Source organism: Salvelinus alpinus, chromosome 23 (assembly GCF_045679555.1).
Source record: "Salvelinus alpinus chromosome 23, SLU_Salpinus.1, whole genome shotgun sequence".
Taxonomy (NCBI): domain Eukaryota; kingdom Metazoa; phylum Chordata; class Actinopteri; order Salmoniformes; family Salmonidae; genus Salvelinus; species Salvelinus alpinus.
In genome coordinates this window covers 9,408,324-9,421,365 of record NC_092108.1, presented here as the reverse complement: position 1 = coordinate 9,421,365, position 13,042 = coordinate 9,408,324, and the positions used below count along the sequence as shown (strand labels likewise).

The 13,042-nt window shown below is 46.1% G+C and overlaps 1 protein-coding gene across 1 annotated transcript in view; it reads left to right on the top strand.

Moving 5' to 3' along the window:
* Positions 1-13,042, top strand: part of LOC139550186 (epidermal growth factor receptor substrate 15-like 1) — a 63,760-nt gene that overhangs the window by 21,918 nt on the left and 28,800 nt on the right. Inside the window, exons 12-16 of the mRNA XM_071360888.1 lie at positions 1,447-1,606; positions 8,196-8,281; positions 9,402-9,474; positions 10,337-10,498; positions 11,026-11,223. Of these exons, the coding sequence (XP_071216989.1) occupies positions 1,447-1,606; positions 8,196-8,281; positions 9,402-9,474; positions 10,337-10,498; positions 11,026-11,223 (679 nt within the window). The remainder of the gene's footprint in view (positions 1-1,446; positions 1,607-8,195; positions 8,282-9,401; positions 9,475-10,336; positions 10,499-11,025; positions 11,224-13,042) is intronic.

Sequence of the window (13,042 nt, the reverse complement as noted above, 5' to 3'; positions counted from 1 at the left end):
GGCAGTATTATAGTAGTGGCACAGTAGTATGGTAGTAATATGGTAGTAGTACGGCAGTAGTATAGTAGTAGCATGGTAGTAGTATGGTCGTGGTATGGTAGTAGTATGGTAGTGGTGTGGTAGTAGTATGGTGGTAGTATAGTAGTAGTATGGTAGTAGTGGTGTGGTGGTAGTATGGTAGTAGTAGTGGTATGGTAGTAGTGTGGTAGTAGTATGGTGGTGGTAGTAGTAGTAGTAGTATGGTAGTAGTATAGCAGTAGTATGGTAGTAGTAGTAGTACGGTAGTAATAGTATGGTAGTAGTGTGGTAGTAGTAGTATGGTAGTGATATGGTAGTAGTAGTGGTAGTAGTACGGTAGTAGTATGGTAATAGTATAGTAATAGTATGGTAGTAGTACAGTAGTAGTATGGTAGTAGCATGGTATTAGTAGGGTAGTAGTAGGGTAGTAGTAGGGTTAGTAGTACGGTAATAGTAGTATGGTAATAGTAGTATGGTGGTAGTATAGTAGTAGTATGGCAGTGGTAGTGCTAGTATGGTAGTAGTATGGTAGTGGTAGTATGGTAGTGCTAGTATGGTAGTAGTAGTATGGTAGTAGTATGTTAGTAGTATGGCAGTAGTATGGTGGTAGTATGGTAGTAGTATGGTAGTAGTATGGTAGTAGTATGGTAGTAGTACGGTAGTAGCATAGTAGTAGTGTGGTAGTAGTATAGTAGTAGTATGGTAGTAGGTACCAGGCGTACTGGTTTGTGTCAAGAACTGCAACGCTGCTGTTTTTTTAACGCTCAACAGTTTCCTGTGTGTATCAAGAATGGTCAACCACCCAAAGGACATCCAGCCAACTTGACACAACTGTGGGAAGCATTGGAGTCAAGATGGGTCAGCATCCCTGTGTAACGCTTTTGACACCATGTAGAGTCCATGCCCGACAAATAAGGCTGTTCTGAGGGCAAGGGGGGGGGGTGCAACTCAATGTTAAGGTGTTCTTAATGTTTTGTACACTCAGTGTATAATAACAGATGTATCTCTCATCATAACATTTTTGGGCAAAATAAAGAAAAACTATTTTTATTTGCCAATCATACAGTGACATATTGGGCATTGTCTTGTTGGACCAGTACAGTACACGTTAACAAAATGTTACTTGCAGTGATCGTGATATGTCGTTTTCTTTCCTACTGAATGTGAATGCATAATGGTAAATGACTCTGGATTAGAATACACAGTACCTGTTAACTTGACTATAATGTAATGAGGGTAGCAAAATTATCTTTTAACTTGCCCCAAATTACCTGGTTTTACGGAAATCCCGGTTGGGACATTGCTGTAATCAAGAGGGAATAAGCACAAAACCTGCAATCCTGCAACCAGAATTTCGGGAAAAGCAGCAAAATTTAAACAAGTGACAGTAATTTAGCAAACCCTAAATGTAATGTATCTTGTTCCTAGGGGTCTGGCTGACACCAAGCAGACAGGAAAGCTGTCCAGAGAGCAGTTCTCTTTGGCTATGTGGCTGATCCAGCAGAAAGTCACCAAGGGATTGGACCCTCCCCAGACCCTCACAACTGACATGATCCCCCCTTCTGAGAGGACCACCACCTCTGTTCCTGTGAGTCACTCCCTCACCCCTAGTTCCTCACCTTCTCCCCCTCCCCAGACCCTCACAACTGACATGATCCCCCCCCCTCTGAGAGGACCACCACGTCTGTTCCTGTGAGTCACTCCCTCACCCCTAGTTCCTCACCTTCTCCCCCTCCCCAGACCCTCACAACTGACATGATCCCCCCCTCTGAGAGGACCACCACGTCTGTTCCTGTGAGTCACTCCCTCACCCCTAGTTCCTCACCTTCTCCCCCTCCCCAGACCCTCACAACTGACATGATCCCCCCCTCTGAGAGGACCACCACGTCTGTTCCTGTGAGTCACTCCCTCACCCCTAGTTCCTCACCTTGTCCCCCTCCTCGTACCCTCTCCCCCGAAGTGATACCTCCCCTCTGAGAGGACTGCCACCGCCCTCCTGTGAGATACCCCCTCCTACCCCTCTCACCAACCCTCTACCGCTCTCCTCTCCACTTTCTTGTCTTCATCCCTCTCTCTGCACCCTCTCCCATCTCCCCAGCGCCTCCTATCTTTAGCTTTACTGTACTGCATTTCAAACTCTCTCAAAACACTTTACTTCCCAATGTGTGCTTTAGGCAGCTCTGTCTGTCATGTTCATAGACCTGCTGCCACCTCCAACTGTCTGTCATGTTCATAGACCTGCTGCCTCCTCCAACTGTCTGTCATGTTCATAGACCTGCTGCCTCCTCCAACTGTATGTCATGTTCATAGACCTGCTGCCTCCTCCAACTGTCTGACATGTTCATAGACCTGCTGCCTCCTCCAACTGTCTGACATGTTCATAGACCTGCTGCCTCCTCCAACTGTCTGTCATGTTCATAGACCTGCTGCCTCCTCCAACTGTCTGACATGTTCATAGACCTGCTGCCTCCTCCAACTGTCTGTCATGTTCATAGACCTGCTGCCTCCTCCAACTGTCTGTCATGTTCATAGACCTGCTGCCTCCTCCAACTGTCTGACATGTTCATAGACCTGCTGCCTCCTCCAACTGTCTGACATGTTCATAGACCTGCTGCCTCCTCCAACTGTCTGACATGTTCATAGACCTGCTGCCTCCTCCAACTGTCTGTCATGTTCATAGACCTGCTGCCTCCTCCAACTGTCTGTCATGTTCATAGACCTGCTGCCTCCTCCAACTGTTTGTCATGTTCATAGACCTGCTGCCTCCTCCAACTGTCTGTCATGTTCATAGACCTGCTGCCTCCTCCAACTGTCTGTCATGTTCATAGACCTGCTGCCTCCTCCAACTGTTTGTCATGTTCATAGACCTGCTGCCTCCTCCAACTGTCTGTCATGTTCATAGACCTGCTGCCTCCTCCAACTGTCTGACATGTTCATAGACCTGCTGCCTCCTCCAACTGTCTGACATGTTCATAGACCTGCTGCCTCCTCCAACTGTCTGACATGTTCATAGACCTGCTGCCTCCTCCAACTGTCTGTCATGTTCATAGACCTGCTGCCTCCTCCAACTGTCTGTCATGTTCATAGACCTGCTGCCTCCTCCAACTGTTTGTCATGTTCATAGACCTGCTGCCTCCTCCAACTGTCTGTCATGTTCATAGACCTGCTGCCTCCTCCAACTGTCTGTCATGTTCATAGACCTGCTGCCTCCTCCAACTGTTTGTCATGTTCATAGACCTGCTGCCTCCTCCAACTGTCTGACATGTTCATAGACCTGCTGCCTCCTCCAACTGTCTGTCATGTTCATAGACCTGCTGCCTCCTCCAACTGTCTGACATGTTCATAGACCTGCTGCCTCCTCCAACTGTTTGTCATGTTCATAGACCTGCTGCCTCCTCCAACTGTTTGTCATGTTCATAGACCTGCTGCCTCCTCCAACTGTCTGACATGTTCATAGACCTGCTGCCTCCTCCAACTGTTTGTCATGTTCATAGACCTGCTGCCTCCTCCAACTGTCTGTCATGTTCATAGACCTGCTGCCTCCTCCAACTGTCTGTCATGTTCATAGACCTGCTGCCTCCTCCAACTGTCTGACATGTTCATAGACCTGCTGCCTCCTCCAACTGTCTGTCATGTTCATAGACCTGCTGCCTCCTCCAACTGTCTGACATGTTCATAGACCTGCTGCCTCCTCCAACTGTTTGTCATGTTCTGATCTGAGATTAATGTGAACTGCTATCTTTAAATGCTTGGAAAGGCTGGTCTTGGCTCACATCAACACCATCATCCCCCAGACACCCTGGACCCACTCCAATTCACATACCGCCCCAACAGATCCACAGATGAAGCAATCTCTATTGCACTCCACACTGCCCTTTCCCACCTGGACAAGAGGAACACCTATGTTAGAATGCTGTTCATTGACTACAGCTCAGTGTTCACCACCATAGTGCCCTCATAGCGTATCACTAAGCTAAGGACCCTGGGACTAAACACCTCCCTCTGCAACTGGATCCTGGACTTCCTGACCGGCCGCCCCCAGGTGGTAAGGGTAGGCGACAACACATCTGCCACGCTGACCCTTAACACAGGGGCCCATCAGGGTGGCTCCCTGTTCACCCACGACTGCGTGGCCGCGCACGTCTCCAACACCGCCAATAAGTTTGCTGAAGACACGACGGTGGTAGGCCTGGTCACCAACGGTGACCAACGATGAGACAGCCTATAGGGAGGAGGTCAGAGACCTGGCAGTGTGTTGCCAGGACAACAACCTCTCCCTCAACTTCGGCAAGACAAAGGAGCTGATCGTGGAGTACAGTAAATGGAAGGTCGAGCACGCCCCCATTCACATCGACAGGGATGTCGTGGAGCGGGTTGAGAGCTTCAAGTTCCCCCGTTGTCCACATCACTAAGGAATGGTCCACACACACCAACGCAGTTGTGAAGAGGTGCAACACAACGCCTCTTCCCCCTCAGGAGGCTGAAAATATTTGGCGTGGGCCCTCAGATCCTCAAGTTCTACAGCTGCACCATTGAGAGCATCTTGACTGGCTGCATCACCGCTTGGTATGGTAACTGCAAGGCATCTGACATCAAGGCGCTACAACGGGTGTTGCTTACAACCCACAACCCAGTACATCACTGGGGCCAAGCTCCCTGACATCCAGGACCTCTATACCAGGCGGTGTCAGAGGAATGCTCTAAAAATGTTCAGACTCCAGCCACCCTAGTCATAGACCGTTCTCTCTGCTACTGCATGGCAAGCTGCACGGATGCACCAACTCTGGAACCAACAGGACCCTGAACTGCTTTTACCTCCAAGCCAGTTTGGGTAGCTATTTGGTTAACTATTTAACTCTCTGCATTGACCCTTTTTTGCACAAACTTTTTTGACACATCACATACGTTACTGTTTATTTGTCTGGTGTTGTGTTACTGTCTGGTGTTGTCTTACTGTCTGGTGTTGTTTTACTGTCTGGTGTTGTTTTACCGTCTGGTGTTACTGTCTGGTGTTACTGTCTGGTGTTGTTTTACCGTCTGGTGTTACTGTTACTGGTCTGGTGTTACTGTCTGGTGTTGTTTTACCGTCTGGTGTTACTGTCTGGTGTTGTGTTGTGTTACTGTGTTGTGTTGTGTTACTCTCTGGTGTTGTGTTGTGTTACTGTCTGGTGTCGTGTTACTGTCTGGTGTCGTGTTACTGTCTGGTGTCGTGTTACTGTCTGGTGTCGTGTTACTGCCTGGTGTCGTGTTACTGTCTGGTGTCGTGTTACTGTCTGGTGTCGTGTTACTGTCTGGTGTCGTGTTACTGCCTGGTGTCGTGTCGTGTTACTGTCTGGTGTCGTGTTACTGTCTGGTGTCGTGTCGTGTTACTGTCTGGTGTCGTGTCGTGGTACTGTCTGGTGTCGTGGTACTGTCTGGTCGTGTTACTGTCTGGTGTCGTGTTACTGTCTGGTGTTGTGTCGTGTTACTGTCTGGTGTTGTGTCGTGTTACTGTGTCGTGTTACTGTCTGGTCTTGTGTCGTGTTACTGTGTCGTGTTACTGTCTGGTGTTGTGTCGTGTTACTCTGTCGTGTTACTGTCTGGTCTTGTGTCGTGTTACTGTGTCGTGTTACTATCTGGTGTTGTGTCACTGTCCTTTGTTTCACAGTGTAATGCACAAGATTTGTACAGATGTATTTCCTTTGGTGTGTCATGACCTATTGTTTATGTATTACCAATGCCAAGGAAGGGATGAATGCATTCTAGTATTTCCAGCCTCACCTCAGAATGTTACTGTTTTCAAGGCGAACACTGCCACCTTGTGGTGATCTAGAGTGATAACACCACTGTCTGATTCAGTTCACTGTGGAATCTTTCTCTTTCTCTCTCTCTCAATTCAAAGGGCTTTATTGGCATGGGAAACATGTTTACATTGCCAAAGCAAATGGAATAGACAAACAAGGGAAACATTAGTGAACATTACACTCACAAAAGTTTATAGATGTTTCAAATGTTATATTATTGGCTATGTACAGTGTTGTAACAATGTGTAAGTAGTTGGAAATAAATAAACAGATAAATATAGGTTGTATTTGCAATGTTTGTGCTCCACTTTTTTGCTCTTTTCTCATGACAATGGCCCACAAATCATGCAACTGTGATTTCACACTGCGGTATGTAGCCTAACAGATATGGGAATTTATCAATGTTTGATTTGTTTTCAAATTCTTAGTGGATCTGTGTAATCTGTGAAAAATATGTCTCTCTAATGTGGTCATACATTTGGCTGGTGGTAAGGAAGTGTAGCTCAGTTTCCACCTCATTTTGTGAGCAGTGTGCACATAAGCAGGCCTGGCTCTCAAGAGAAGACAGGCTATGGCGGTCTCTCTCAATAGCAAGGCTATGCTCACTGAGTCTGTACATGGTCAAGGATTTTCTTAAGTTTGGGTCAGTCACAGTGGTCAGGTATTCTGCCACTGTGTACTCTCTGTTTAGGGCCAAATAGCATTCTAGTTTGCTCTGTTTTTTGGTTGATTCTGTCCAGTGTGTCAAGTAATTATCTTTTCGCTTTCTCATAATTTGGTTGGGTCTAAATGTGTTTCTGTCCTGGGGCTCTGTGGGGTCTGTTTGTGTTTGTGAACAGAGAGCCCCAGAACCAGCTGGCTGAGGGGACTCTTCTATAGGTTGATCTCTCTGTAGGTGATGGCTTTGTGGTGGAATGTGTGGGCATCGCTTCCTTTTTAGGTGGTTGTAGAATTTAGCGGCTCTTCTCTGGATGTTGATAACTAGTGGGTATAGTCCTAATTCTGCATGCCTGCATTGTTCGGGATTTTGCATTGTACACAAAGTATATTTTTGCAGATTTCTGCATGCAGAATCGCAATTGGGTGTTTGTCACGTTCCTGACCTATTTTATGTTATTTTTGTATATGTTTAGTTGGTCAGGGCGTGAGTTGGGGTGGGCATTGTATGTTTTGTGTTTTCTATGTTTAGAGCACTTGAAATTAGCCTTATATGGTTCTCAATCAGAGACAGGTGTTTGACGTTTTCCTCTGATTGAGAACCATATATAGGTTGGCTGTTCACACTGTTTGTTTGTGGGTGATTGTCTTCCGTGTCTGTGTCTGCGCACCACACGGGACTGTTTTGGTTGTTCGGTTCGTTTATTGTAGTGTGTTCGTGAGTTCTGCGTGTTTTATGTAAGTTCCATGATCAGGTCTGTCTACGTTGTTTGTTTGTTATTTTGTATAAGTCAAGTATAGTTCGTGTCAGTCTTCGTTTTTTCAATAAATTCATTATGTCAACATACCTCGCTGCGTATTGGTCCACCGATCCTTCTCTCCTCTCCTCGTCCGAGGAGGAGGAAGACGACAGCCGTTACAGTTTTAGTGATTCAGCATAGTGAAGCCATAGGCTCAGCTTTTCTGCTTCTCTATGTTTTTGGTTGGATTAGGTTTCTCCCCCAAAAATTCTTAGGGTTTTACATTCAACATCAAACCATTTCTCATTGATGTTAGTTGTCTTAGGTTTTCTGCCTGAATTTAAATTTGATATGTTAGCTGATAGGTAAAATATATTATTCAGGCTTCCTACTGCTAAGTTTACATCTTCACTATTGCAGGAAAACATTTTGTCCAGGAAGTTGTCGAGGAGGGATTAGATTTGTTGTTGGCCAGGTTTGGTAGGATTCTACAATACCCTCTGTCTATCTATAACATTCCTTAATAGTATGCAGTTTGTTGGGCTTCGATGGCTCATGGTTGACTGAGTAGATTGTGCTCCGTTCAAGTAGATTGTGATTTTGCTGTGAACTGATAGGGGTGTCAGTCGGCTGACTGTAAACACTCTGAGAGACCCTGGGTTGAGGTCGGTGATAAAGTAGTCTACAGTACTACTGCGAAGAGATGAGCTATAGGTGTACCTACCGTAGGAGTCCCCCCGAAGCCTACCGTTGACTATGTACTGCATACCCAGCATGCGACAGAGCTCCTTCCTGTGTTAACGTTGTGGTGATGCAGCGGTAGGGAGCTCCTCTCTCTCCCTCAGAGCAGAATCTCTCTGACACACTCTTCTTCTCTCCTCTGTTTCTCCACACCCCACTCTCTACCCCTTTTTTGCCTTTCCTTCTCTTATCTCTCTTCTGTCACCCTGTTCATCCCTCCCCTCTCTTCCTCATCCTCTGCCCCCCCCCTCCCCAGGACAGCAGCAGTTCTACAGAGTCAGCTGACCTGACAGGCATCAAAGAGCTGGATGGCATCAGTCAGGAAATCGCCCAGCTGCAGAGGTGAGCCCCTCCCAGAACACTAAGCCCAGAACACTAAGCCCAGAACACTGAGCCCAGAACACTGAGCCCAGAACACTGAGCCCAGAACACTGAGCCCAGAACACTGAGCCCAGAACACTGAGCCCAGAACACTGAGCCCAGAACACTGAGCCCAGAACACTAAGCCCAGAACACTAAGCCCAGAACTCTAAGCCTAGAACTCTAAGCCTAGAACTCTAAGCCTAGAACTCTAAGCCTAGAACTCTAAGCCTAGAACTCTAACCCTAGAACACTAACCCTAGAACACTAAGCCCAGAACACTGAGCCTAGAACACTGAGCCTAGAACACTGAGCCCAGAACACTGAGCCCAGAACACTGAGCCCAGAACTCTAAGCCCAGAACTCTAAGCCTAGAACACTAACCCTAGAACTCTAAGCCTAGATCACTGAGCCTAGAACACTGAGCCTAGAACTCTAAGCCTAGATCACTAAGCCTAGATCACTAACCCTAACCCCTATTGCTCGGCTGGAGGACATCTTTGTTTGTAATTTCTTTTAACAGCCAGGGGGAGATCTTCGTTGGATTAAATCTACTTTTATTGTCTGTTGTTCACAGAAATGTACTTTGTGTACAGAATCCTTGCCCAATGACTATGAAGCACAGCCAAGGAGATGAGGATAGGAAGCTATGTTTTGGGACAGACAGTCTCTCTGGTTTCCCTACTGATCCTCTATGTCGTGCCTTGTGGGTTTCCCTGATGTGTGTTCTGTAAACCGTGTCCTCTTCATACTGCCTCCTCATCACTCTTATATTTTACAGTGGGATACACTCAGGTAACCTGGTGACACAAAGGCCTTGTTGCCGTGTCTAGCATTGGCTAGGGGAGTGTTTCTCGATCCATACCTCGCAGATCCCCCAGACACTGCACAGTCAACTAATCTCCAAGCACTTGGGGGCGGTAATAACGTACAATTTGACATGATCACCTTCTCACCTAGCTCTCTGTGTGTGTGTGTGTGTGTGTGTGTGTGTGTGTGTGTGTGTGTGTGTGTGTGTGTGTGTGTGTGTGTGTGTGTGTGTGTGTGTGTGTGTGTGTGTGTGTGTGTGTGTGTGTGTGTGTGTGTGTGTGTGCTGTTGCAGAGAGAAGTACACTCTGGAGCAGGACATCAGGGACAAAGAGGAAGCCATCAGACAGAAGAACAGGGAAATTCAGGTGAGACACAGGGAGTCAGGGACCCATTTTATGGATGAATCATTCTTAATGGGTCTAATCCAGGGGAAAGGAACTCTCATCCTGAAGTGTCTCATGGACTACACAGCTTGTTCAACCACAACTACTCAAAACAGATTGGAGGAAAATATCTGACTCCAAATCTCCCCTCAAACCTGAACTTCCAATGCTTTTTGGGATGGAGGTGAGGAGAGAAGATGCAAGGAATCAAGGAAAGACAAATTGAGAAAGCGCCTATATCTCTATTGCTGAGGTCTGCGCCGCTCTCCTTCCCTCCCACCATTCCCTCAGGAGATGCAGGAGGACCTGGACCAGGAGAGTGGTGGTCTGGTCTGATTACTGTATGTATTTCAACAGGAGATGCAGGAGGACCAGGAGAGCGGTGGTCTGGTCTGATTACTGTATGTATTTTAACAGGAGATGCAGGGGGACCAGGAGAGTGGTGGTCTGGTCTGATTACTGTATGTATTTCAACAGGAGATGCAGGAGGACCAGGAGAGCGGTGGTCTGGTCTGATTACTGTATGTATTTCAACAGGAGATGCAGGAGGACCAGGAGAGCGGTGGTCTGGTCTGATTACTGTATGTATTTCAACAGGAGATGCAGGAGGACCAGGAGAGCGGTGGTCTGGTCTGATTACTGTATGTATTTTAACAGGAGATGCAGGGGGACCAGGAGAGCGGTGGTCTGGTCTGATTACTGTATGTATTTCAACAGGAGATGCAGGGGGACCTGGACCAGGAGAGTGGTGGTCTGGTCTGATTACTGTATGTATTTCAACAGGAGATGCAGGAGGACCAGGAGAGTGGTGGTCTGGTCTGATTTACTGTATGTATTTTAACAGGAGATGCAGGGGGACCTGGACCAGGAGAGTGGTGGTCTGCAGGACCTGGAGGCCCAGAAGCAGGATGCTCAGCAGCAGCTGGAGGAGATGGACCAGCAGAGGAACAAGCTGGAGGGCATGCTGACAGACGTCCATCTGAAGTGTCAGGATCAGTCCACGCTGGTCAGTCAGCAACACACCTATACGATCATGGTTTAGACCGGAACAACTCTGTCCCGCTTAGGGCTGTGACGGCCATAGAATTTTGGATGCCGGTTATTGGTCAACCAAATGATCGCCGTTATAACCGTTTCGACTAGCCAATTATTCATTTGTTGTACTTTTTTATTTTATTCTCCTCTCCTCCGCTCCTGACTGCATGTGCTGCTTCTGCAGGGAGCGGGGTGTTGCCTAGGCATCCGAAGACTCATTTGCTACAACACCTTGCTTGTTTCAGCAAGGAGCCACAAAGTTAAGGACGTTGTAGAGTCCATGTTACAGCAGAAACGGACTCAACTGTCCCGTCTTCAGTCAGCTGTTTGTTCCATGGTGATCTTCATTGGTTACACGGTTATATGGTATATGTGCCACCCCTAATCCCAGTTATAGAAGCTTATCTGAATGTCCAAAACGATTGTCCCCATTTACAGGCCGTCACTAGCGCTTATCGCATCTTATTTACATAGGATTCCTCTTCTCCCTCCTTCCAGATCTCATCCTTACAGACCCAGATCCACAGCCAGGAGTCTGACCTGCATAGTCAGGAGAATGAGCTGAGCCGTACCAAGTCTGACCTGAACAAACTGCAGTTGGAGGAGAAGCAGCTAGAGCAGAACCTACTGGCCGGACGCATGCAGCTAGACTCCATCATCAAGTCACTGAAGGCCACCCAGGATGAGATCAACCAGGTACGTGGATAGAGAGATGCTATAGCTCATTATCATCGACAAAATGTTGTATTAAATGAAGATGGCGTCACGTTTGGAGTAGAATGTAACTTTTTAATGTCCATCTGGAAAATGAAAATGTTCCCTTTTTTGCTTCTACCTATCCGATGCTTTCAGATCTAGCGTGGGGTTCTTAAACTTTTGCAGCTCAAGAACCAAATGAGAAATTGACCTTTCTCCCGTGACCCAAATCGTCCTACAACGACCCCAATTTAGAAGAAACTGTGTGTGATTTCTAGATGTATTCTCATGACTCGCTACCCACCTCTCACATGCCCAGGGCCCAAATTGAGACCCCTGCCCGTAGTTTAAAAAACCCTGGACTAAAGGGTACGGGCTAGGGCTTGTTTTTGGATGGGACTTTCACAAGAACAGACAGTATTATTTTTTGTAGACTGACAACCCATTGTCCCTGCAGGCTTTTATTAATAAAGTTTTAAATGTAGGGTTGTGGCGGCCATCACATTTTGTCAGCCGGTAATTGTTAAGCAAAATAACTGTCGGTCTAACGGTAATTGACCATTTAATGAACATAAACACGTTTAGCATCTCCTGCCATCCACGTATAGCCTACAAGCCACTGATGCAGACCTTTTGAACATCTACATATATATATTTTTTTTTAAAGTTGAATAAATCCATGATTTATTTTAGACATATCCAAAGAAACATGGTATGAAGAAAGTGTAGTCTAATACAGTGAATTATTATAATGCTCTGAGTTGTCCTTATGTTAGTCCCTGATCTGCCTAACTGGCTATGTCATATGGCTGTGGGCTACGCTGGGGCTTTCAGCAGACAAGATTTGCTTAGAATTCCATGGCGTTATTTTATAGTATGAAGAATACAATTGAACAAAGCTGAATAAAATAGAAAGGATATTTTTTTCAACTGATTTTCGGAGGGAGTGCGCACACGTGGCTCTTCTGTGTTGAGCGGTTAACAAAGAAAGAGGTATTCCTACGTGCTTAGTTTACAGTTATAGTAAATTAAGCACCATAGTACAAAAGTTGACATTTTCTATTGGTCAATTTGTCCTTCTGTGCGAGAAATAAATATTTCATGCATAGTCTGGGAAAGTTGTGGGATGCGATAGATCCCAAATTAATACAACCACTAGCATCAAAAAACCATTTCTACGCAACCGATTTAGCGCATTTAGCTTAAAATGTTGACAAACTATTTTATATTTATTTAAGGGGCGGCAGGTGGTCTAGTGGTTAAGAACTTTGAGCCAGTAACCGAAAGGTCGCTGGTTCGAATCCCCGAGCCAACTAGGTGGACATCTGCCGATGTGCCCTTGAGCAAGGCACTTAACCCTAATTGCTCCTGTACATCGCTCGGGATAAGAGCATCTGCTAAATGACTAAAATGTTCCAAAATGCAATCAATTAGCTGGAAAACACCTTCCTCAAGTGACCGCAAATGCGATTTATGCATGTAATGCTTTATTATAAAGGTGCAATTTTATGGTGTAAATGATACTCCCTAATCTTGTGGTATGAGGTATGCCACTATGATTTTAAATAGTTGCAAAAAAAAAAGAAAAGGCATCCGCTGTTCTTGGTCTTACGCTGGGCGTCATTCACAAGTGATAATACATCATTCACAAGTGATAATACTCCATTCACAAGTGATAATACGCCATTCACAAGTGATAATACTCCATTCACAAGTGATAATACATAACTCACAGGTGATAATACTCCATTCACAAGTGATAATACACCATTCACAAGTGATAATACACCATTCACAAGTGATAATACACCATTCACAA